The 27,267-nt window shown below is 45.7% G+C and overlaps 1 protein-coding gene across 1 annotated transcript in view; it reads right to left on the bottom strand.

Moving 5' to 3' along the window:
- Window positions 1–586: 586 nt before the first annotated feature.
- LOC124721323 (elongation of very long chain fatty acids protein-like) overlaps window positions 587–27,267 on the bottom strand; it is a 225,713-nt gene continuing 199,032 nt past the window's right edge. The window contains exons 7-10 of the mRNA XM_047246235.1: window positions 25,768–25,904; window positions 6,462–6,626; window positions 5,777–5,920; window positions 587–1,277 (exon numbers count right to left, since the gene is read on the bottom strand). Coding sequence (XP_047102191.1) covers window positions 1,110–1,277; window positions 5,777–5,920; window positions 6,462–6,626; window positions 25,768–25,904 — 614 coding nt within the window. The 3' untranslated portion in view covers window positions 587–1,109. The remainder of the gene's footprint in view (window positions 1,278–5,776; window positions 5,921–6,461; window positions 6,627–25,767; window positions 25,905–27,267) is intronic.

The following is a 27,267-nucleotide window of genomic DNA, read 5'->3' as shown; positions in this document are numbered from 1 at the left end:
TATTAAAAATCTGATATGCAACGTATTTAAATTTTAAGAATGTTACAAAAGAAAAACAACAGCATCGTTCTCAACGAACGCAATAAGTAGCAAATTTACAGAAGACTATGAAAATAGGTAATCCGCGAGTAAATTAACGGTCATTGCTTTTGCAAAATTTATACAAGTTACACAAATAAATCAGTTTGACCAACCATTAACAAATTTTTCTCATATTCCGAAGATCTTTTGTTTTATTTACAACATGCAGTGAAATACTAAAAGCGTCATAGTTTGAACCGAATGACTGATTTTTCACAAAAAAAGCCTGTTTTCGTACACGCTCAAGACCCCTCTCAAATGACGGGGCACCTATTCTTATTTTGCTATGTGGGCGCAGGATTCTCTGAGAATACTGCGAACAAGTGCTGGCCGCGACCGCCACGACCACTGCCACTGCCACAAAAGCTTCACCAGCGACGCCTCGGCACATCAGTCGCTCTCTTTAGCGGCAGTCATCAAACTCTATACTATACGTTTTGTTTATCGATAAAGTTTCTCGCTTTCGTGGTCTCTTTCACAAAAATCGGATTTGGTTATCTGTTTGGTGATACCAAATGTGTTTGATAACTAAATTCAAATACTTAAACAAATCATAATCTGAACTTCAACTTTGGTAGATCATACACGACTGTACATTGTGACTCTTTACAAACCCTCCTGTTAAGAGGAATTAAGTGATTTGGATTTTACTTCCAAGGAAGTGACTATCATCTTCACTGCTGTTACACGCCAGTATTCTGTCATAAGATTCACCGTACACCAATAATTACGGTTCTTCAGTTGAACCTAACGTAAATTATAATAATCAGAGCACTGCACATTTACTGTATGAATGGGTGTTGACAGAGAAGATGCGGTCCATCAGGTGAGTTTGTGTTCCTTCCGTTGGACAGCACATTCACATTCCTTCTGCTGTTGTCTTTGATCACAGATATGAACTGAACCTACACTAGATTCAGTCTCACATGCACAAAATTACTAACATACACTCTTAACATACTCACGTCCATTATATTCGGAAGTGCTTGCACTAATATGTACAAAAAATAAGTTACTTGGCGATTTCACTAGTGATTTTGCAAGAGAACTGTCTGGTCAGGTATACAAAACATTGGAAAGTTCATGGTAAATCGCTCCCAGAAACCAATTTCGGAGACATTTTTCGATGACTCATCTCCTATATCTGATTCCTTCACTGGAGCAGCTTCTTTCGCTCGCGATCTTACCCCATCAACCTGCAACAGATACAACAAATATTTAATTGTAATTTACTTTAAGACAAACATAGCTTGGGTATATTTCGTGCAGTTCACACAGATTTTTATTAAAGAAATTCACAGAGATTCCTCTGCTATGAAATCTATTACATTTCTTGAACATATTGTCTAGCTTTATTTATCGAAGATGTTGAGTTTGAGCGAGATCGGTGTGAAGGAAAGTATCGACATTGGGGTTAAACACACTGGCTACAACGAGGTGTTGAGCACCGACACGTACTGGAGGAGGAGGCGGCGGCAGGGAGGCAGAAAATCGCCCATACCCTTCTCGAAGGCACCCTAGTGATAGTCATGTTAATTGTTTTGGGAAACTATCCAGCAGCTAAATTTGTATCCCTGGACGGGGACTGAACCCTGTCCTTTGTGAATAAGAGTGTCATTTCAGTTTGCACTGTTACGGCATTTACTTCGTGAGTGGAAACATTGTAAAGTTTAGGACGAAACTGGCCAGCTCCAAATGACCATGTGAGCAGCATGGAATTGTTACCATTGCACGAAACGCTTCTGAAGTAAAATTAAAGCTTAACATCTCTTAGACCTCTTCAAAACAGGACAACTAGCTTAGATGGGCAATGTTGGAGGAGGACACGGTCCCGGTTGCTTAAGAAAATATCCTGACATTCGTCTGAACTAATTCACGAAAACTTCGACGAAGATGAGGACAATGGGCAATGGTGATAGTTGCTCCCAACGGAGTAATTTGTGGAACAGTGACTAAGAATAAACCCCGAAAACCTGGACCATACCTTAAAACCTTGAGAGCCACGTTCCGCAACGAACAGTGCCCTTTGGTGATTAACACTCCATGTAATTCAAGTAGAAACACTTCGACGAGCGGTAATAGATTGGTAGTTAGTTGGCTTGGTGGAGGGATGGATTGGTACGTAGGTGAGTGAGTAGGTTGGCTTGGTCGGATAAACGCGAGGAAAATAATACACGGTGACAGTTTTTGAAGAGACCACTGAAGTATCTAATAATACTAGTAGTGACCTACTACCATATAACCGCATAAAAGATTTGCGGTACTAAAATTTGTTGTTGTTGTTGTTGTTGTGGTCTTCAGTCCCGAGACTGGTTTGATGCAGCTCTCCATGCTACTCTATCCTGTGCAAGCTTTTTCATCTCCCAGTACCTACTGCAACCTACATCCTTCTGAATCTGCTTAGTGTAGTCATCTCTTGGTCTCCCTCTACGATTTTTTTCCCTCCACGCTGCCCTCCAATACTAAATTGGTGATCCCTTGATGCCTCAGAACATGTCCTACCAACCGATCCCTTCTTGTGGTCAAGTTGTGCCACAAACTTCTCTTCTCCCCAGTCCTATTCAATACTTCCTCATTAGCTATGTGATCTACCCATCTAATCTTCAGCATTATTCTGTAGCACCACATTTCGAAAGCTTCTATTCTCTTCTTGTCCAAACTATTTATCGTCCATGTTTCACTTCCATACATGGCTACACTCCATACAAATACTTTCAGAAATGACTTCCTGACACAAATCTATACTCGATGTTAACAAATTTCTCTTCTTCAGAAACGCTTTCCTTGCCAGTGCCAGTCTAAATTTTATATCCTCTCTACTTCGACCATCATCAGTTATTTTGCTCCCCAAATAGCAAAACTCCTTTACTACTTTAAGTGTCTCATTTCCTAATCTAATTCCCTCAGCATCACCGGACTTAATTTGACTACATTCCATTATCCTCGTTTTGCTTTTGTTGATGTTCATCCTATATCCTCCTTTCAAGACACTATCCATTCCGTTCAACTGCTCTCCCAAGTCCTTTGCTGTCTCTAAAATTTAATTAAGCTTGTTTATTTGATTTCACCTGTGACGGTCCCAGTCACATCGGTTTTCTTATTTTGTTACTACTTATTGATTTCCTGAGACTAAAATTTCATTTAGTTACTTTGTAAAATACAGCTTGAAGGGCTGTGTGTTGGACGGTGGTGCAGACACTCCCACCTTGTCTAAGCTGAGTCCAGCTGTGTGTGGCAGTTGAGTACCGTGTAAAATTTAGCTCGCAAGTAGATTCACCAAAATTATTCTCCCGAACTGATGTGTTATTAGATATTAACGAAAAGTGTCACTGGGCAAGAAAGGAGCACGGGTGGAGGGGAATCAACGCATAAACAGCAGTTTAATAATAAATGTGAGACTTTTTATACGCCTACGATAAAACAAATCAATAAACTGAAGTCCGAATGCCAGCGAAGAGGCACAATATTGTATCATTACTTTTTCTGTTCGCTGCAAGAAGACAGCCGTACAAGAAGTACGCTATAGGTCTTAACTCTGTGGCAACAAGTAGCTCAGAAAGTACTCAATTTTATTCATAGTAGTTGAGTGGTTTCTCCAGACACACCAAGTGTGTGAAAGTTGTTTACACACATCGCATATTATGAATCATAGGAAAAGGCCTATCACATTCAGTTAACAATGTAGACTGTCATCTTTACTTCATCTATAATGCGCCTCTCATTATCCAAATACATGAAGTAGCCGTCATAAGAAAATTTCTTTATAGTGGGTTGCGTTGCCGATGATCCCTGTAGTACGTGTTCACTCTGCCAGCCTTAAGTACTATCCGCGGATAGGAAGGGAGAAGTCTCCGTTGAAGTATCATGAAACTTTGAATTAAAGGCTTAAATATTCCCTATGCGTTAATTTTAGTTATGTTAATCGAGGTTGACTTTTTTTAGTGTATCGTGTAACCACTATACAGGATATAAGCGCCTGTAAGTGCAGATATATTTATGTGGTACCCTGATATGTACACAGTGTGTTGGTTGTTTTTCCTCTGCATCGTACAGTCTTCCCACAAACATGACAAACTTTGCGACCCGAAGTTTTCTGCACGGCCGTGACTGCACTACTAAGTGGACTACGCCTGTCAGTATACACTAACCGTTTTGCGTCCACACTTTAGCACCTGACCTTATGACCAGGGAAAATAAGCATTAATGGTTTGCTCTTGTCATATGTACTTGGAGGTACTAATTAACATAAAACATACAACTTCTAATAGCTGTAATTGTTCATCGGCAAATGATGTATACTGACAAGCCAAAACATTACGACCACTAGCCACCTCTACGTTGGATGCCACCTGGTGGCGTTGCGGGAACGTGACGCGGTGTGACAGAAGTATGTAAGCACAGCAGACACTGACGGGGGATCACACTAGCTAAGATATGGGCTGCGAACGGGGAAAGCCATTGATATAAGTGACAAAGGGCAGATTATTATTACGCAGAGCCTGTGAACAAGAATGTCGCAAACGGCGAAGCTTGTTGAACATTCACGTGCTCCTGCCGTGATAATCTACGGAAAGAGGTAGGAGGATAGTGAAACCACCACTAGCCTCTTCACAAAAAGTGGGGTTCAGAGGCTTGCCTGCTCTGTAAAGTAGGATAGATGGTGATTTGTCGCCCCTGTAGCATCTCTGCCGAATGAGCACAAGTGAAGCTGGTGGACGCGCAAGTGTTTTCGGAGCGCACCGTTCATCGTACATTGTTGAACATGGAGCTTCGCAGCAAACCACCTCTACGTGTTCACATGTTGACCCAACGACAGCGTCAAGATTTCAGTGGGCACGGGACCATCGGCAATATATCGTCGATCAATGGAAACGTGGCGGCTCTTCGGGTGAGTCACATTTTTGCTACATTAGGTCGATGGTCGTCTCTACAGACGCCGTCATCAAGGTAAAAGGCGGCTCGAAACGTGCAGCGCACCACGGACGCAGACTGGTAGGAGCAGTGTTATACTATGGGAGACATTCTCCTGCACTTACGGCGGACCTGTGGTAGTAATGTAACAGACGCTGACAGCTGCGAACCACCTGCAGCCCTTCAAGCTTTATGTCTTCCCCGGCAAATATGTTATGTTTCAGCAGTATAATTGTCCGTGTCTCTGAGCCAGAACCGTGTTGCAGGGGTTTGAGGAGCATTATAGTGAACCCACGATGTCTCTGTGCCCAAATTCGCCTGACGTAAATCCTATGGAACCCATCTGGGTCGCTATCGGGCGCCATCGCCGCGTACGCAAATCAGCGCCTCGCTATTGAAGCGAATTTCATGACGTGCGTAGACATCTCATGGCACATACTTGCACAAATTTTCCAACAAACTGTCGGATCCCTGATACGCAGAATCAGTGTTTTGTTTCGTTCCAAAGACTGACAAAAGCTATTAGGCAGGTGGTCAATGTTTCGGTTCATCAGTGTAATTTTATTCAGGACACCGTCCTCAGTCACCAGTAGAAATATATATTACACCCTGTGTAACTTCAGTGTAACATAGTATCTGAAATTTCCCAGAAATGTCACTGGTGTCAGATTTAGTGGGATTCGAAAAACTTACTTCCTTGTTAGCCACGCTACACTGCGATCTTGTCTCATCAGTTTTCATTTCTTTGAATACGCATTCGAAAAGAGGGCTTCAGGATACTTACATTTGACTCTGAGTGTTGGAGATATCCGTTCATTGAACTATGCACTGTTCCATTTGCCGCATCCTTCTTTTCAACCTCTTTCAGGTGTCCATTCTCTGTAACTGCTTCAGTTTTGTTGCTTGTCACTGCAGTGGCATCGTCATCCTGTGAACAGAGCGTGTAAATCGGTTTGGCTTTCAGCAGCAAGCCAGCATACAGATACGCAATAAAAGCAATTTGAGAAACTCAGCAGTAGTTTTCTGAAAGCAAAATACAGTTGCGCGGATATTCTAATAAGATGAGAAACCAGGTAATGTAAAAGTTGTTCTCGACGAAATACTTAGATAAAATTCTCTCTTTTTCGCAGTGGTATGTTTTAATGGTATCTTTACGTGACCGCACTGTGAAGTAAGTCTGCAGACTGTTACACACAGAATACCAGCAAAGAAGCAGTTATGTTTCACAGTTCCTGTATATAACTAAGGAAGCCGCCGAAAGCTTGACATTTGAAAACTAACGCGGCAAGGAAACCTAAAGAATTTTGTCCAGTTTCAGGACATGTACGAGATTTTTTTCTCCATGAATGCGCAATTCGTAAGCAGTTCACTTCTGCGATGCCAAAGGCTTCATTAGCTGAAGTGAAGTCTGCTCGCTGTCAACTGCCGCTTTTGTTTTGTTAACGAATATTTTAAGATTTGTTACAAACCTTCTTGCTTTTCCTATCGTTTCTGTAGGCTTGTTTGTAGAAATCAGAGAAGAGGAAGTAGAACATGAGAGCGTGCATGCCGATCCACCAGACGAAGCCCTTCGGATAGTCGCATTCGATGAACAGCAGCTGGAAAGCGTGGACCATCATCAGCACGAACTGCACCTGTGAATTGGATAAACCAAATTATAGCTCTGCGATCGGACAGTCTCAGTGCTCCTACATTCCTCTTCACCATTCTATGTAACAGTTTTATCTCATTTAAAAATTTAAAATCTAGTACTTACTCGCAGTGCTCTTAGAAACATGCTTTAAATTGTGTGATCGAACTAGCTGGAGATATATGTGTTGTTTTGTATTTCAAGGCTTGTATATTGGTAAGTATAAGAAAGAAACCTAAGATGCTCCATATATCTGACGTCAAGTAACCTCCATCACCGCTTCCAAACTACAAACGACTGAATGACTGGTTTAGTTAAATCAGTGTAGCACAGGAACATACCATCTCGCGTACAAAATGTCAAATGAAGTAGAGAGGCCAGTAGCACCCGATTTCATGGAAGAGATGTTCATGGAGATTAATGGACAATTTGGACATTATTATTCTGCAAATTACACGGACCAGTCCCATTAGTCCGTAGCTAGTGGTCTAGTAGCTAGCGTTGCTACCTCTGAATCACTGGGTTCCGGGCTTGAGTTCTGACCGGCATGGGGATTTCTCTTTGCCCAGGGACTGGGTGTTTGTTTTATCATTTCATCGTAATTCGTGGAAGTGGATAGATTGGACTGCGCACAGATTGGGAATTTGTACGGGCGCTGATGACTGCGCAGTTGAGCGCCCCCACAAATCAAACATCAAATATCAATCATCGAGTGACTTCAGTGTGACTACCGAGAATGTTCGACGTCCAAGTGCAGTAACTACTCACAGACTGCAGGTGACAGTACTAGCAGTGGAAGGTATGTGAAACAAGTCCGGGAGACGCGGAAAATAGTGCATTTGTCGTCGTAATGCGGAAACAGCGATTTATCTGATGTCGAAAAGGGCACGATCATTGGCTTTCGGCAAATGCTGCATGTGTACCGAGTGACGTCAGGTGGCGTTTTCAAATAAATCACGTTGTATGCTAAATTGGACAGATAGCCTTTGGCGTGTGCAGGATGAAATGTCTGAAAGCAAACGTCTTCAACCGTTATGGTCTGGGGAACGTTTTCGTGACATTTGCTAAGTTATCTCTTGTCATTCTGGAAGGCACCACGGATCTTCAAAGGTATGCATCTATCCATGAGGACCATGTTCATCCCAACATGCAGTTCGTTTTTCCTCGGTACGATGGCGCCTCGTAGCAGAACGGTGCAACGCGTCACACAGCGCTCATGGTTGGAAGAGCATGAGAATGAATTTAGCGTATTTCTTGGACGCCAGAGCCCCAGGTTAAAACCCAATCGAGAATCTGTGGGCTCACCTCGATCGGCCTGCTCGCACCATGGATCCTCAACCGAGAAACCTAGCACAGCTGTGCACAGTACTGGAGACTGTATGGCTTCACATTCCTGTCGGTATCTTACAGAAACTCATTGACACTGTTCCTCCAAGTCCCGCAGCGGTCCGCGCTGCAGAAGGTGGTTAAACAAGCTTGCGGCAGATATTCGCATTAATGCGACTGGACAGTGTAAACGATGATGCTGAGTAAATGTTTAAGGAGATCAAACAACTATGGTCATCAATCTCCTATTCACCCTCCTCCAGCACGCAACATACCCAATCTGTCTTCGTATAAAGTAGGTAGTGTGAGGAAGTTCCAAATGGTTGTGTAGCGTGTATCTGAGGCACACGGGAACCAGCCCGGACTTCAGCTAGTGGGATGTGGGAAACCGCCTAAAAACCACCTCCAAGCTGGCCGACACACCGACCTCTCATCGTTAATTCTCCGGGAGGATTCAATACGCATCTGGCATACCTCTTCGTTCTGGAAGCGGTCGCGTTAACACACACAGCTACCTGCGCAGGTTACAAATTAGACCTGTGGCACTTAACACATGATAGCAATTTAGTTTTGTTGTTTATGTTTACATTGCAGCCTAGATTGCATGTTCCAGCACAATACTGAAAACTTTGAGGCGGCGACTGTACCTCCACAATTCTGTAATTCCTTACGACAGACACTGAACTGATAATTAAATCTTAAGTGCTACAAATGTCACCGTCTGTGCCATAAAGAATGCAGATTCAGTAAAATCATCTCTTGCAGAGAGAAAAGGAAGCTATACTGTGTGACTTCAGCTGATATTTCTCTTCATTTCGTTGTACTATCGCACACTCCAGGATTCTCGACATGTGACACTTTGCAGGTGCGACTGATGACACTGTTTTGCTTGCAGTTTCTGCCTGACATGGGCAAGAACAATAGCCAGCCGTAAGAAGAAGTGCACATTACGAAACGTTTAGACAAAGTTTGCGTGTGCTGCTGACGAGCTGCAGCACCAGCATTCTTCCAGACACGTGCAGCAGGGCTCAACTTGCTGCCGAGCTTCGTGACTGCAAACTAAACTTGCAGCTTACCGAGCACGCCCGTGGAGAGGCCACACGTGTAGTCAGACTAAGTCCTCTCGGTGATATGAATGAATATATTCCTAGATTTACGAAATATAATTGCGTATATGACTGAAAAAGCGTACTGAGATTCAAAAAGCCTTCGGAACGGAATCTCAAATTTCTTCGGATATACTTTCTAACGTTCCTATCGTATTTTCAGAAACTTGTTGGGATAATGATCCCTCCAAACACACATTTATGCTATCTACACATGACTGTTCGGAATGTGATGGTTTGCACTTTTTCACGTAACAGGTCACCTTCCCTTTTAGGAATGAATAGCCCCTGACCACTACGTTTACAGAATCAAGAGAGAGATGCTGAAGTCAGTTTGTGACCTTGGCACGGTCCACTCCATAGCTAACCTCAAAGTGGGTGTGATCAATAGCGAAAAAGTTTTGTAATAGGCAACAGTAGCCGCCATATGTTCTGAAGTTTCAGTTCCTTCCTCCACCACTTTGATGTATCAGTATAGAGCATTCTCTTCAGTAGTAAAATGATTGCACAACTTGTGCCAAAAGTTTTATATTATATATGAGAGAGTTTCCATTTGTGGGCACTGTTCTCAGTGGAATTCATTAAGTTAACTCTTTCCCAGTTAGCGAATCCGCCACATATCGCACAGTTCTTTGAATATTTTTCAGTCAGTAATTATGAAGCTTTGCTAAGATCAGAGAAGGACGAGCTGAGTCTTACGACTGACTTGTAAGCCACAGATAAACCACACCATTTTAGAAGTCTCCCAGTAAACAGAGACCTGGCTTTTCTGTACTCTGTTACAAGAGCCACAGCGTCGCTCGATCGTGCTCTATATCGGCGTAAGCTGTCACGCCACTATATTTGATCGATGTCTCTGGCGAAAGTGATTTATAGCTGATAACATACTTAAGACCATGTAAGTGCTTTTCTTCTACGTGTTGGCACTAGCTACAAAACACATCTTTCCCGTATATGTATTGAGGAGATTGTAGTTTTTTTGCCCTTTTCGTTTTCCGGATTCACTGCTAGTTATGAGTTAACACTTATTTGTGATGGCTAGATTTCACTATCGCCGTCTCCACGTCTGAGGATGGAAGTATTCTATGCTGTTTTCTACTTTCTTTAACTTTCGTCCTGTGTGCGTTAAACTTGTTTTTAAGAATGTTAAGCATGGCTGCTGCAGCAACTTTGCATATGTAATATATGGAAAAAAAGTCACCAGTTGCGGAAGGTAGTAGTCAAAAGCTCTTGATCTCGGTTTCAACCCATTTTATGAATGTCAGACGGAGAAGGTAATTAAAACGAGGAACGAGGAACAAGGAACATTTACTGGGAAAGTAGGGTATTAATAGTCATGGCTCCACATACGCTGAACATCTCTTTCAAATCGAACTTTCCCCTAGTAAGTTGGAAGATAAAGCTATTTTGTGAAGAGAGTAGGAAGTATATAGGTTGGATTTATTGGAAGAACTTCAAAGTTTTAAACACAGATTCAACAATAAGGATTCAATTTTTAACGACGAACTGCAATTGAAACATGAAAATATCTTCGATGGTTGTCGTACTATGCTTGAATTAACATCATTATTACTTCGCGCCACTCTGTTTTCTAAAGGTCAAGCTCTTCATAAGCGTTGCCAATAAAATGTTGAATATGTCTGTGTAATGACGTCACTTCTAATGTAATTTTCACAAGCCTAGTTGTCATATTGTAACAATTTTTGCTTCTGTCACTCACTGTCTTCAGAGACTGTTATAAAAATGTTTCGGTTTTAGCATGTGGTACAGTTAAATCAGATGTTTGCTGCGGATATAGGCCACAGGGTGTATCAGCGCCATCTTGGCGCAGTTTTCTTAATTTCTGTTCACACATGAATGTTGCCTCGATAGTTGCATGTTTAGCCGTTACTGGTCACACGCGTCACATCTATGTATTATTTTATGCATGACAAAGCCAGATGGCCGGCCGGAGTGGCCGAGCGGTTAAAGGCGCTACAGTCTGGAACCGCACGACCGCTACGGTCGCAGGTTCGAATCCTGCCTCGGGCATGGATGTGTGTGATGTCCTTAGGTTAGTTAGGTTTAAGTACTTCTAAGTTCTAGGGGTTCAAATTCAAATGGCTCTGAGCACTATGGGACTTAACAACTGTGGTCATCCGTCCCGTAGAACTTAGAACTACTTAAACCTAACGAACCTAAGAACATCACACACATCCATGCCCGAGGCAGGATTCGAACCTGCGACGTAGCAGTCGTGCGGTTCCGGACTGAGCGTCTGAACCGCTAGACCACCGCGGCCGGCTAAGTTCTAGGGGACTTATGACCACAGCTGTTGAGTCCCATAGTGCTCAGAGCCATTTTTGAACAAAGCCAGATGGCTGTTTTCACGATTGTCAATTTTAATTATGACTTAGCCTGTTGGCGACACATCATGGTCCGCATGTAACACTAGAGTTGTGGCTTATTTTAATAATTAATAACTTTTGGCTTTATCAAATGTTAGGCACTTGGCCTGTCGGCCGCTCTGCTGTGTGTGCATTTGGCCATTCTGCTTGCATTTATGGTAACAAGTGGACGTAATTTTATTGTCTATTGTAATAACCTCCACAATACGTAGGTAGTGTTTTATAACATCCTAATGTTTTGAACGTTGTATTTATCTGTGTATAAATATTTCGAATGAAGATTTCTGAAGAACGACCATTTATATGGGTTGAAACCGAAGCAAAGAGCTTTTTGAATTATCTATGGCAACTGGCAGCTGTTTTTATTCCATATATAACTTTTTTTTAGTTACTGGTATTTGGTGTGTTAAGCAATTGCGTACTGATTATTTGTGACCGTGAATGCATTCGCCTGAAAGGATGTGGGAGACTGTCTAAATTTCACGCTTAGTCTCATCACCTCGAAAGTCGCATAGTCAGGATCCAGTTCCGGCTCGCCATGTTGTTTTCACTACTTGGCGCACTACGGAGCCGCCCGAAGAACGCAACAACTATGAAATCAAATTTTCCGCTCTTAATGAAATTCCGAGTACTCGTTCCTCGTTCCATCTGCTGTGGATAATTTAAAAACGAGCCATAATATTGCCTTTTTAAATATTATTAATTCGTCCTTGGTACGGTCATATAAGCCACGATTCTCGGAAATTTACCTCATCTCTCTGTGCATCAATCGTGGAATCCGAGCTGAGCGTTAAAGTGTGAAATGTTAATTCAAAGAAATGGCATGCGTTACCAGAAGGACGTTGGTGTAAGATAGGTGACACGTGAAAGACTCGTCATTGGATATATTTAGAGAGGAGGAAATTACTATAGCGCAGCCTTTATTAATTTCTTGATAAGCACTCTTAAGGAACACACCAAGAGAGTACAAATCCATCTGCTGTTACCACACATTGACATCTTACCGCATAATGCGCGAAAAAGGATTAGCTTTTCAGCTGAAAGGCGTAGTTTGGTTAAGAATTTTTTTTTTTCTGAAACAGGGCGTCACCGTACCCTCGGGAGAAATCAGCTTAGGACACGTGATTCGTAGGTGCCAAAATACAATTTCAGTTGCATGCCTTCTGATTTCGTACGGTAAAGTATCAAGCGGTGAAAACAAAATTGTCTTTACTTTCGGATGAACTACAGAATTTCAGATGGATGTTTCGTGATATCTTATGGCCAGTGAAATGAATAATTACATATTGTTATACCATCGTCATGGAAGAATTTGACAGCCAAGGTTGTAGCTGTCTATAGTTTTATCCTACGTTACTCCTGCCACCGGTGGAAATCTAACTTCGGAAAACCAGTCGTTTCCAACTACTGATGATCCAACCGATCAGGGATTATTCTATTACCTCTGATTTCTGCGAAATTGGACAAAAGAAGGGGCTGTATCAGTGCAAGTTGATTTCCAGACTGACTGATTTTTCTTATACTGGTTTTTTAATCTCTTCTACAATTTGAGTGCAATACCCCTTTCTGGATAACTGGCTATATTAACATCGTTCATAGTCCACACTTAGACTAGATGCAGAGCAACAGTCGAGAGAAAAGGGGTAGGGGCGGGGGAGGTGTAGCTCTCGATAGACGGAAACAAGTTTACTCGTCGTCTTTAGTCGTATCGTCGCTCACTGTGTTTGCAATGTCACGCAAAGCCGTGACGAAATTATTTAAGTCCTGACAAATATATGATCGCAATGGGAAACACTATAGCTTCGGCATGACTACACAGTAAGTATCGGTTCCTTGAGGGTTAGTCGTACAAAACCCTTGCTGCATTTTGTATAGCAGCGAAATATTTTCGGAAACTGGTGGCTCTGATATCTGGATTTCCAGTGATTACAAGGGACAGCGGAGTATGAGAGGGAGAGGTCAACGGAAGGCTAAGTACTAACCACTTTATTTTATCAGGATGCTCGACTATACAAGACAATGGGTACATTATGGGATACTGATTCTACGTGGTCTCATACATACATACATACATACATACATACATACCTACCTACCTACCTACCTACCTACATAACATAACATGGGAAACACTGAAAACATTAATAAACTATTTCAGAATAATCTTCAGCATAGGCGCATCACGATATAATCAGGATAAAAGTTCTAGGATTGTTGAGAAATGAATAACTCTGTAACACACACACACACACACACACACACACACACACACACACACACACACACACACACACACACACACACACACAAGATTATATATATCTCAAGACACTATGAATTACTACACACTGTACTAATACAGTAAAGTTCGTTGACCACAGGGGGTTATAAACTACGAAAATGAAAGTATGTTAACTCTGATAAAAAAGGAATACTTCTTATAAATCTCAACAAACGAAAATACTACTAATCATAAAGGGTTTCATTTTGTTCAGCAACGTTCTTATTTCGCAGTCAGAGGATTACTGAGGCTTTAAACGGCGATCAGAACCAACCGGTAAGATTTATATAAATGTTACCGCAAGTATAGATGTTCGTTTCGTTAATTCGGCCCATTCAAATAGGAATGTTTCCTAAGAGCAAACTAGAGATTCGCTTACGTGTCGTGGTCGGTACCACATGAAGGCGCAGTTCTACGAGGAAGACAAGAAATTTAACTGATATTACTCCGTTAAAAGCCGCACTCTGCACACTAGCGTGTATTAATTGTTAGGCATGAAGCTGAAACGTTGAACATAATTGAAATGGGCTTGGAGAGAGCACGTGGCCTGATCCAGACTACGAAGTTCGCTGTCTATATGCAAATTTTATTGGAGTAAGAAAGGTCTTCACCAAAAATATTAACGCCTGTCGAACCGATATACACTGTGAGATCAAAAGTATCCGGACACACTTAAAAACATACGTTGTTCATATAAGGTGCGTTGTGCTGCCACGTACTCCATATCAGCGACCTCAGTAGTAATTAGACATCTTGAGATTGGTTGGTTGGTTGGTTGGTTGTTTGAGGTTTAAGGGACCAAACAGCAAGGTCATCAGTCCCTTGTTTCAAATATACTCCATTCTGCTAATGGGACATCTCAGAAAAGTCAGAACAATAAAACGGAAAAAGGGAAAAACGTAAAAGGGCAGTCACGTTGTCATTGGTAAAAAAAAAAAAAAAATGATGGAAGTCGGCAAGAGAACGAACCCAACACTACGCTGAAGCAGCATAGGCAAGACCACCTGTGACTTAAAAGGTACAACTGCTATAAAGCAGAAAGTACGTATGGGAATAGAAAGACTAACCAAGCCTTAAAAAAAGGGTAAAAACAGTGTAAAAGGGGAAGAAAAGAGGATTCCGGTCAGGGAGGTGAATCGGGAATCTCTGAACACTGCCTACAGTGGGAGACACCCAAACACTCACCGCCCTGCCCCAACACCAGAGAGATTAAAAACCTTAAAACTGAGAATAAAAACCACTCTCCCGGAGGAAACCGAGAACCAGAGAGACCATCCGGGAATCGTCAGCCAACATCAAAAGTAAAGTGTGAGGGAGTCTGTACTTAGCACGCACAGCCAAAAGAAGGGAGCATTCAACCAAAATGTGGGCCACTGACTGGAAGGCTCCACAACCACATAGCGGGGGCGGCTCGTCACGCAAAAGAAAACCATGGGTCAGCCTGGTATGGCCAATGCGGAGACGACACAGTGTGGTTGAGTCCTTTCGGGAGAGGCGAAAGGAAGAACGCCATGGGCCTGGTGTCACCTTAATTGCACGAAGTTTATTAGACAGGGGAGTAGCCTCCAAGAATTGGCCCATGACTGTGCGAAGTGGGATTTGATGTCAAGCCGTAAATCCGCTGCAGGAGGGGTTACAGAAAACGGGGGGTAAGTAACTGCTCCCCCAGCCAAACGATCAGCGAGCTCATTACCCGGGATACCCACATGGCCAGGGACCCAAAGGAAGTCAATGGAACAAGCAGCACGGTGAATATCAGCGAGATGGTCATGGATGGCAGACACCAAGGGATGGCGCGAAAAACACCGGTCAATAGCAAGAAGGCCACTCCGAGTCCGTACATAACAAAACGCGGTTGTGTTGGGATTGTTTAATAAAGGTAAGGGCCTGGGAAATTGCCATCAATTCCGCAGTAAACACCCCACATGTAGGTGGCAGCAGATGACTTTCCGTTCCAACAGAGGACGTGAAGGGATACGCAACATGATCAGCAGATTTAGAGCCATCAGTGTAAAAAACAACAGCATCCCGAAACTCCCATAAAATTTGGCGGAAAAAGGAACGGAACACCACCGGGGGGATGGAATCTTTCGGACCTCGGCGGAGATCCATCCGAATTCGAGGCCGAGGAACTAACCAAGGAGGGGTGGAGGAGAGGGAGCGAGGAAGACAGGACAAAGAAGGAAACTGAAAATCACAGCAAAGAGACGCAAGGCGCAGCCCAACCGGTAAACCTGCCCGAGGGCGGGAGTCGGGTGGGCGACGTCCATGGTCTGGGAACAGGATAGAATAGGAAGGATGAGTGGTAGAGGAACGGATAGTGAGTGCATAAGACACCAGAAGCTGGGTTCAAATGGCTCTGAGCACTATGGGACTCAACTGCTGAGGTCATTAGTCCCCTAGAACTTAGAACTAGTTAAACCTAACTAACCTAAGGACATCACACACATCCATGCCCGAGGCAGGATTCGAACCTGCGACTGTAGCGGTCTCGCGGCTCCAGACTGCAGCGCCAGAACCGCGCGGCCACTTCGGCCGGCCCAGAAGCTGGGACCGCCGAACTGAAAGGGGGGGGGGGGGGATCCCAGCTGCAACCAGGAGACTATCAACAGGGCTAGTAGGGAAGGCACCGGTGGCCAAACGGATACCACGATGGTGGACTGGATCCAGCACGCGCAGTGTGGAAGGAGCAGCTGAACCATAAACTTGACAACCATAGTCCAAGCGAGACAGAACTAGAGCACGACAAAGACGGAGGAGGATGGAACGGTCCGCATCCCAAGAGGAGTGGGCAAGGAAGCGAAGGACATTGAGTTTACGGAAACATCCTACCTTCAGGAGTCTGATATGGGACAGCCAAGTGAGTTTGTTGTCGAAAAGAAGACCTAGGAAACGAAACTGTGGAACCACAGGCAATCTTTGTGCAGCGAGATAGAGCTCTGGATCAGGGTGGACCGTAGTACGGCGACAGAAGTGGACCACCCGCGATTTTAAAGGAGAGAATTGAAACCCGTGGGAGAGGGTCCATGCAGAGGCACGCCGTATAGCCACCTGGAGCTGCCGTTCTGCAGATGGCATCGAGGAGGAACTAACCCAAATGCAGAAATCATCCACATACAGGGCAGGGGCGACCAAGGGACCGACAGAGGCCACAAGTCCATCGATAGCAATGAGGAAAAGAAGGACACTCAAGACAGAACCCTGTGGGATGCCCGTCTCCTGGGTCCGTGGAGAACTAAAAGCAGTACCAACTCGAACTCTGAATGACCGATGGATCAGGAACTGGCGGATAAAAATCGGGAGTGGGCCCCGAAGACTCCACTGATGAAGGGTAAGTAAGATGTGATGGCGCCAGGCCGTGTCATAGGCCTTGCGAAGGTCAAATAACACTGCAACCAAATGGCGGCGCTGGGAAAAAGCCTGCCGAACTGCGGATTCCAAGCGAAGTAAATGATCGATTGAGGACCGTCCCTCTCGAAGGCCACACTGGTAAGGGGACAATAGATCCCGAGATTCGAGGACCCAATTGAGCCGACGGGCTACCATCCGTTCAAGTAACTTACAAACAACATTGGTCAAACTAATTGGCCGATAACTGTCAACAGATAGGGGGTTCTTACCAGGCTTAAGGACAGGAACCACAATGCTATCCCTCCACTGAGATGGGAAGTCACCCTGGAGCCAGATACGGTTAAACACGCGAAGAAAATGTTGCCGTTGTGGAGCACTGAGATGCTGAAGCAGTTGGTTATGAATGGAATCTGGGCCAGGGGCTGTATCATGAGAAGAAGATAGAGCAGAAACAAATTCCCATTCAGTAAAAGGTTCGTTGTAAGATTCTGACTCACAAGGGGTGAAACATAAGGTGGAAGCTTCAGCCAGCTGTTTTTGTTGAAGGAAAGCAGCTGGATAGGAGGCTGACGCTGACGCCACTGCAAAATGGGTCGCAAGATGTTCTGCAAGAACTAATGGGTCCGTACAAATGCCATCTGGGAGGTGAAGGCCTGGGAGGGTGGACTGCCGATGGAAACCTTGGAGAGAACGAAGCGTAGCCCATACCCGTGACAGAGGGACAGTAGAACCAAGGGAAGAAACGAATCGTTCCCAACATATCCGCTTACCCGGTTTGATTAAATAACGGGCTTTAGCACCGAGGCGTTTAAAGGTAGTAAGGCTGGCTACGGATGGGTGCCTCTTAAAGTGTTGCAAAGCACGACGGCGATCACGGATGCCAATGGCAATGGCCATACTCCACCACGGGACTTGCCGGCGACGAAATGGTCCAGATGAGCGCGGGACAGCAAGGCTAGCAGCGCGAACAATCGCGTCAGACACGTCACGCAGGACGTCATCAATGCAACCCGACAAAGAGGGAGAAAACTCGATCTGTGCAGTGTATGGAGGCCAATCGGCGCGGTGGAAAGACCAACGAGGTAACCTTTCCATCGAGGAGCGGGAAGGGAACGTGATAATCAACGGGAAATGGTCACTATCACAAAGGTCGTCGTGTGGCGACCAGTGTAATGAAGGGAGGAGGGAGGGAGAAGAAAGAGAAAGATCAATGGCAGAAAATGTACCATGACCGGCACTGAAATGAGTAGGGGAGCCATCATTACCAAGGCACAAGTCGTGGTCTGCAATAAATTGGTCTATAAGAAGACCTCGTCTAGATGGAAAGGCACTGCCCCACAAAGGATGATGAGCATTAAAATCCCCAAGGAGGAGGAAGGGCGGAGGAAGTTGCTGAAGAAGGGTGGTTAAGGCAGCAGGTGTAAGAGTCCTGTCAGGAGGGAGATAAAGATAGCAAACTGTGACTGCAGAGTCTAAGTGGACCCTAACAGCAACCACTTCCAATGTAGTTTGGAGAGGAATCCACGTGCTAGCAATGTCTGTACGGACCAACGTACAAACGCCACCTGAAGCCCGCAAGGGTCCGACCCGATTTCAACAGAAAACACGGAACCCACAGAGGGTCGGTGAGTGAGCATCAGTAAAATGAGATTCCTGGAGAACCACACAAGTTGCAGAGTAGGTCGAAAGAAGGAATTTCAATTCCGGAAGGTGACGATAGTATCCATTACAATTCCATTGGAGAACCACAGAACGATGGTTTAAATGAGGGCTGAACACGCTAAATCCAGTCCCCACCCGTCACCGACAAGGAGGGGGCGACATCCATGAACGACAGGTCAGAATCCGGTTGTGAAGTCTGGGAAGGGACCTCCGGTGACACCAGAGGCTCTTTGTCCCGGGACTTATGTTTCTTCTTCTTTTCAGGCTGAGATCGAGGAGGGCTGTGTGGCATAAAGGAGCCAGCTGCAGCAAGATCAAGAACAGAAAGAGACCAGGCGACCTGGGGGCCGACAGACCGCGGCTCTCGCGGTCGCCGCGCGGCAGCAGACCTTTGACCTGGAAGGTGCCGGGAAGGGGCATCCCGGGAGAGGCGCCCTTGACCGGCAGACGCCGAAGGAGTGGGACACTTCTCCGGCTGGGGAGGGGGAGCAGCGCCCATAGGAGAAGGTGTGGGAGCCGCAGGGGAGGGGGGGAGGAGAGGGGTCCGGGATGGGGGTAAGGAAGGGGGAGGAAGGGGTGAAGATGTAACCAAGGCGTAACTAGATGTCATGGACACAGGGTGCAGTCGTGCATATTTCTTATGGGCCTCTGTGTAGGTTAAACGATCGAGGGACTTATACTCCTGTATCTTTTTTTCTTTCTTATATACTGGGCAATCTGGTGAACGTGGAGAATGACTACCATGACAATTTACACACACAGGAGGGGGAACACAGGGACTCCCTCATGGAGTGGACGTCCACAGTCACCACAGAGAGGGGCCTGGGAACAGCGAGAAGACATGTGGCCAAAACGCAAGCACTTAAAACACCTCATAGGAGGTGGGATGTACGGCTTCACATCACAGCGATAGACCATAATCTTAACTTTCTCAGGGAGGGTATCCCCTTCAAAGACCAGGATAAAGGCACCAGTATCAATAAGATTATCTTTAGGACCCTTCTGAACACGCCGAACAAAGTGAACACTCCGCCGTCCGAGATTGTCCCGAAGTTCATCAGTTTGAAGGATGAGGTCCCTGTGAAAAAAATCACACCTTGTACCATATTTAGAGACTGGTGAGGGGTAATGGACACAGGAATTGTGCCAAGATGGGTACAGGCATGAAGGGCCGCAGATTGGGCAGCTGAAGCAGTTTTTATCAGCAACGAACCCGACCGCATCTTGCTCAGGGAGTCCACTTCACCAAACTTGTCTTCAATGTGTTCCACAAAGAATAAAGGTTTGACACTGGTTAAAGTATCTCCATCAGTCCTGCTGCAAACTAGATAACGGGGGAATGGTTTTGCCCCTAGATGACGGGCCTGACCGTCTTCCCAGGGGGTAGCCAGGGAAGGGAAGGCCGAAGGGGCAAGAGAAGCAGCACTTGAGGAATCAGTTCCACGCAGAGAGATGGCCGCAGAAGAACGGCCTGAGTTTTGGACCCATATGCGTTTCATCTGCATAGTGTCCGCCCTGATACCACCCACTCCAATCAGGGGCTCTCCTCACGGGCGCCACCCAGCCACAGCAAGGGCCGTCTGGCACGGCGGCCATTGCCGGGAGTTCCGATGCTCCAGGATAACGAGCAACCACTCCAAGGCATGCATGTGGAGGTCACAGCTCAGGTATCAGAAGTGTGATCCCTGTGTGCTCAGGGGGCTCAACCAAAAGGGTACATAGCGACCCCACCACACGGGCTGGCTACCGTGCTGGCTATGCACCCTAGTATCAGACAACGACGTGAAAGAAAAGGTGGAATGTACTATGAGGGCGCATGTCGGAGACACTAGGTAAGGTGCTCTTCCCCAAATGGCTCACACTACGGAGGAGAAATTTTGTAATGGAGGTCAAACCCCAGAGGGGGACCAAGGAATGCCAAAAGGAGGAGATGATTACACAACAAAGCAGGAGTGTAAAACCAACAGAACCAGGAGGATAGCGGGGCCAACATAAGCAAGGACACCAATAGAGGGAGGGGGAAAGGAGCATGGAGGGGGGAAAGGAGCATGGAGGGGGGAAAGGAGCATGGAGGGGGGAAAGGAGCATGGAGGGGGGAAAGGAGCATGGAGGGGGGAAAGGAGCATGGAGGGGGGAAAGGAGCATGGAGGGGGGAAAGGAGCATGGAGGGGGGAAAGGAGCATGGAGGGGGGAAAGGAGCATGGAGGGGGGAAAGGAGCATGGAGGGGGGAAAGGAGCATGGAGGGGGGAAAGGAGCATGGAGGGGGGAAAGGAGCATGGAGGGGGGAAAGGAGCATGGAGGGGGGAAAGGAGCATGGAGGGGGGAAAGGAGCATGGAGGGGGGAAAGGAGCATGGAGGGGGGAAAGGAGCATGGAGGGGGGAAAGGAGCATGGAGGGGGGAAAGGAGCATGGAGGGGGGAAAGGAGCATGGAGGGGGGAAAGGAGCATGGAGGGGGGAAAGGAGCATGGAGGGGGGAAAGGAGCATGGAGGGGGGAAAGGAGCATGGAGGGGGGAAAGGAGCATGGAGGGGGGAAAGGAGCATGGAGGGGGGAAAGGAGCATGGAGGGGGGAAAGGAGCATGGAGGGGGGAAAGGAGCATGGAGGGGGGAAAGGAGCATGGAGGGGGGAAAGGAGCATGGAGGGGGGAAAGGAGCATGGAGGGGGGAAAGGAGCATGGAGGGGGGAAAGGAGCATGGAGGGGGGAAAGGAGCATGGAGGGGGGAAAGGAGCATGGAGGGGGGAAAGGAGCATGGAGGGGGGAAAGGAGCATGGAGGGGGGAAAGGAGCATGGAGGGGGGAAAGGAGCATGGAGGGGGGAAAGGAGCATGGAGGGGGGAAAGGAGCATGGAGGGGGGAAAGGAGCATGGAGGGGGGAAAGGAGCATGGAGGGGGGAAAGGAGCATGGAGGGGGGAAAGGAGCATGGAGGGGGGAAAGGAGCATGGAGGGGGGAAAGGAGCATGGAGGGGGGAAAGGAGCATGGAGGGGGGAAAGGAGCATGGAGGGGGGAAAGGAGCATGGAGGGGGGAAAGGAGCATGGAGGGGGGAAAGGAGCATGGAGGGGGGAAAGGAGCATGGAGGGGGGAAAGGAGCATGGAGGGGGGAAAGGAGCATGGAGGGGGGAAAGGAGCATGGAGGGGGAAAGGAGCATGGAGGGGGAAAGGAGCATGGAGGGGGAAAGGAGCATGGAGGGGGAAAGGAGCATGGAGGGGGAAAGGAGCATGGAGGGGGAAAGGAGCATGGAGGGGGAAAGGAGCATGGAGGGGGAAAGGAGCATGGAGGGGGAAAGGAGCATGGAGGGGGAAAGGAGCATGGAGGGGAAAGGAGCATGGAGGGGAAAGGAAATGCAGTCCGGGAGAGAAAGAAGGCTGCAATGGCTCGGGGCCCCGTGCTCGCCACGCACGTATCCACAAAAGAGTTGTGGACCCCCTGGGGGGGACATCGTGAGAGAACGTAATGGAACGCTCCGCGGAACTCACGGACTTCGAAAGGTGTCAGGTGATTGGGTGTCATTTTTGTCATACGTCTGTACGCGTGACTGCTACACTCCTTAACATCTCTAGATCCACTGTTTCCGATGTGATAGTGAAGTGGAAACGTGAAGGGACACATACAGCGGCAAAGCGTACAGGCCGACCTCGGCTGCTGACTGACGAGACCGCTGACAGTTGAAGAGGGCCGTAATGTGTGATAGGCAGACGTCTATCCAAACCATCACACAGGAATTCCAAACTGCATCAGCATTCACTTCAAGTACTATGCCAGTTAGGCGGGAGGTGAGAAACACCGGTAAATGCCAAATGACGCCTCTCTTGGTGTAAGGAGAGTAAACATTGGACGATTGAACTGTGGAAAAACGTTGTGTTGAGTGATGAATCACGGTACACAATACGGCGATCCGATGGCGGGGTGTGGGTCTGGCGAATGCCCGGTAAACGTCATTTTCCTGCATGTGTAGTGCCAACAGTAAATTTCGGAGGTGGTGGTGGTGTTATGATGTGGTCGTGTTTTTGGTGGAGGGGCTTGCACCCCTTGTTGTTTTGCGTGACATTATCACAGCACAGGCCTACATTGATGTATTAAGCACCTCCTTGCTTCCCACTGTTGAAGAGCAATTCGGGGATGGCGATTGCATCTTACAACACGATCGAGCACCTGTTCATAATGCACGGCCTGTGGCGGAGTGGTTACACAACAACAACATCCCTGTAATGGATTGGCCTGCACAGAGTCCTGACCTGAATCCTGTCAAACACCTTTGGGGTGTTTTGGAACGCTTACTTCGTGCCAGGCTTCACCGACCGACATCGATACATCTCCTCAGTGGAGCACTCCGTAAAGAATGGGCTGCCATTCCCCAAGAAACCTTTCAGCACCTCATTGAACGTATGCCTGCGAGAGTGGAAGCTGTCATCAAGGCTGAGCGTGGGCCAACACCATACTGAATTCCAAAATTACTGATAGTGGGCGCCAGGAACTTTTAAGTCGTTTTCATGCAGGTGTCCGGATACTTCTGATCACACAGTCTAAGTGCATTGGTTCCCTCACCGCAATCCGTATTTTGAACTACACGAAGCAACCTGAACTTACAACGGATCATGTTCTGAAGAAGAGAGAGATTCACGAATTGATGACTGCAACGAGAGTGTCTTTAAAAACCAGCCAATAGACGACCGTTGGAATCTGTTTTTTTTTTTTTTTTATTTTCGTGTGGTGGGGAGGACCTGGCCAATAAGAAAAAGGAACAGCAAAAGCTTAGAGTCCACAACATTCAATGTTACTGGATATCTCTGAAAATTACCCAGTGAGGTTGGCACGACTATACTATTAGGTAACGAAACTTCTGGGACCTCCAACGGCGAATTTGAAATCATTCACCCACGCATCCATAAACGACGGAAATTATTCGAGGCATAGCAGGGAAAAGGAAAGGTTGCTAATTTTAAAATTAAAAAAAAAAAAAAAAGACTTCTCCAGCGTATTCTTTTCCCAAGTACTCAAGTATGACTTGAGAGGAGAAACAGCTGCGAGACTTCAAAGAAGAGGTAAACTAGGCATGAGACTACAAACAACATTGAAGTGGTCTAAAACAGCCTTCTTTTATGACCATCACATGGCATTCCGATATTTGAGAGGCATTGTCAACTTCAGCTATGCGTCCATTGCGTACCGGAGTCTGACAGACTATTCCACCTTATTTATTCAGTAAATGACAAGGGCAGTAATCAAGTGCTATTGCTACTACCCCAATATTCAAAGTAGAATACATCGAATGGTTCACGTATCCACTGTAAGGAACCATCTGCCCAGGAATTTGAATCTTTTTATTAAGAGCCTCATTTAATTCTAAGGTTACAGCTGTGAGATTCCCTCGGAAAAAAGTGAGTATCTGCTATCATCATACCGCATTGCTACAATTTAAAAAGGTAAATACATGTTTACACCTTCAAAGCTTGTTCTGACAAGTTTAAATCAATAAATTCCAGTATAAATTTTCACTCCGTTCCGTAGTGTGCTCGGATTTGAAATTTCCGGAAGTTTTATCAGTGTAATCTATGCAGAAGAACTGAAGTTTGGCATCTAGGAGACGAGGCACTGGCTGAAATAAAGCTCTGAGAATGGGACGTGAGCCGTCCCTGGATATTTCAGTCCTATGAACGCTCGCCCACGAATGTCTCAGGTTCAAATCCCGGTATGGCATACTGTTTTAATCTGCCAGAAAATTTCAACCAAAGACCAGCTGTAGACATGAATACAGTTTTCGCTTTCCGACACTAAACAGAACATCTGTTTTTACCAAGATAAGGGGTGGGGGAGGGGAGTTGCATTTGAACTTCGTATTATACAGATTGACATGGTCAAGTTTTGGAGCACGCAATCCGATTCTTCAAAACAAATTTTGTCTCGAAATGAAGATACAATTACATGTGACAAATGAAGTTTATACGAAACTTCATTATTTCGTATTGTAGACATGTTTTTTAGGTTTGTAAAACTTAAGAAACGTTCGAGAACGAAATCTCCACTCTTCAGTGAAGTGTGACTCTGCCCGACATCAAAACTAAGTACCCAAGCGGCAGCCTTTCCCTTTTAAGAGCGATGGCCTACAATCTTCACTATCCCAACGCACCTCGCAGACCAACATCCAGATTTGGACCGCGTTGTAGCACACGATTTAGATCTGCTTAGAAGGACTTCAAAATGTATTTTGAGTATTACTGCCACAAAAGTAGAGAGTGTGGTGAATACTGATTGCATGGGCGTGCGGCTGTAAGAATGTTTCCTACATGGTGAGTTCACACCGCAGCTGCTACTTGCAGGAACAATCAGTGGGAGCATGCGGCTCCCGTGCTCTGGAGGATTCGCGTCTGAATCAGTTGATGAGCTCACCCTTTCCGTCAGCTGGCCCGAGCTCCGAGACAACCGCACGAGGCGCTACCGTGCGCCGCGTCCTACACACAGCCGCCTGTCTCCGCGTCAGTAGGACTGCGTAGCTACGTCACATTCAGCTGTGGACAACACGTATTGGGGCTATCTACTATCGATTACGAGGCAAACTACCTTCCCACTTAGTGTTGATAGACCAAGGACACCAGGTCCGTTATTATACCGAATTTAATACTGACTACACGGTCTCAGGCAAGAAAGTGGCCTTCATTACATATTAGTCTTCTCCGTGTTTCACTTTCACTTATCGTCTAACTGGTTGCTTTCGCTTGTATTATCTTATTACGAGGGCCTGACTGGTTTCTAGTAGTGAGAAGTTATCGGCTCATTTCGGATTGTGTTACCTTTAATTTCCAGAAGCATGAACAACAATAACAATAGAAACTAGTAACAAACACGACATAGGAACAGTAATAGCAATAATAGCAGCAGCAGCTGTTATTCATCCACAGATCACTTTCACAAGTGTAATGGACATGGCGTAGTGTTAAGGACAAAAACTGGACGTTTCATGAAGATAGTGAGTGTGTGTAGCGCTCGCTTTTCAATCCTGAATGCTATCTAGTTTACGCGATGATTACTTACCATCTGGAAGGCTGTGAGGTATTTCTTCCACCACAAGTATGGACGCATCTGTGGCCCCATGGCCGCCAGCATGTAGTATGTATACATAACGACGTGTACGAATGTATTCAGCAGACCGAAGAAGGAACTGTGGCCTCCTGAAACAATAACCAGTGTGTTTAATAACAAGTTTACGTTGTGCCGGTTACAAACAGTGTCACATTCAGTATTTCATAAGCAACACGAGACTGACTGCTTCGTTTAAATGATAGTCTGATGTATGTGTGTGTGTGTGTGTGTGTGTGTGTGTGTGTGTGTGTGTGTGTGTGTGTGTGTGTGAGAGAGAGAGAGAGAGAGAGAGAGAGAGAGAGAGAGAGAGAGAGAGAGAGAGAGAGAGAGCGCACATTAGCAGAGTTAAGAAATATAGGTGGAGAACTGGTAATGGTCTAATAGAAGGAACAAGTCATTCTCACATAATGTCCTTTAGGGAAACTATAACAATCAGCATAGTCGGGTGGGGATTGAACCTGTTGGCTGCTCGGTCTGAGGAGCATAGCTGGTGCGTGAAACACCCGTGCGTTAATTAGTAACATCATCAGTCTTGAGCAGTCTGACCGCTGCTGGATTGTAGCTCATCCTACAATTTAATGTAATTTCCCCAAAGTACACTCATTGCCTTCAGAGATAAGCGTATATAAGTAAACTTCACATTTTCGGGTGTTCACTACTGTGAACTAAAACAAGTAATTGTAAGAACAAAAACTGCTGCCGTCTGAGAAATTTCTAATATACCACACTGACTTAATAGCAAATGATATTGGCGATTGTCTTACTTCCTTTTCTCATTTTTTACGCCTTCATGAAGACTGAACTGGAAATTAATAATTTTTACCATACCACTAGTACTTTCGCGATATGGGAGCTTAAGATATGACAAAATAGTCTATCCATATTTTGAAATTTTTATTCACTCAAGACTTTCGAAAGAGAAGTGAGATAAATACTTGCAGATCAGCGAACGGAAACTACTCAAAGTGCATAAGGCGCCGCAGTCATGGATTGTGCGGCTGGTCCCGGCAGAGTTTCGAATCCTCCCTCGGGCATGGGTGTGAGTGTCTGTCCTTAGGATAATTTCGGTTAAGTAGTGTGTAAGCTTAGGGACTGATGACCTTAGTTAAGTCCCATAAGATTTCACACACATTTGAACATTTTTTGAACATTAAGTGCAAGAAAGGCGGATGAACTTTGAAATTATGTTGCCGAAATAGGCTGCGAGACTAACGAAGCCACGTCAATTTATCTTACATCGTCAGACAGACGTGCCTGTGCTTTTGGTTGTGGTTATGGTTATGTTTCGTCCCGGGATTTACGTCCGTCTCACCGCAAAGCTATTAAAATTCACGCCGCAGGTACTTTCAGTAATGCAAGAGAAGCGGGTAGTTTCGTGGAAGCATGCTGCCATGTCTATACTGAGAAATACGAATTAAAAGAAACAGAAGGGAAAACCTAGACCCCAGTATA

This window comes from Schistocerca piceifrons, chromosome X, assembly GCF_021461385.2.
Source record: "Schistocerca piceifrons isolate TAMUIC-IGC-003096 chromosome X, iqSchPice1.1, whole genome shotgun sequence".
NCBI lineage: Eukaryota > Metazoa > Arthropoda > Insecta > Orthoptera > Acrididae > Schistocerca > Schistocerca piceifrons.
The sequence above is the reverse complement of the archived record's forward strand: the minus strand, read 5'-3'. Positions and strand labels throughout refer to the sequence as shown.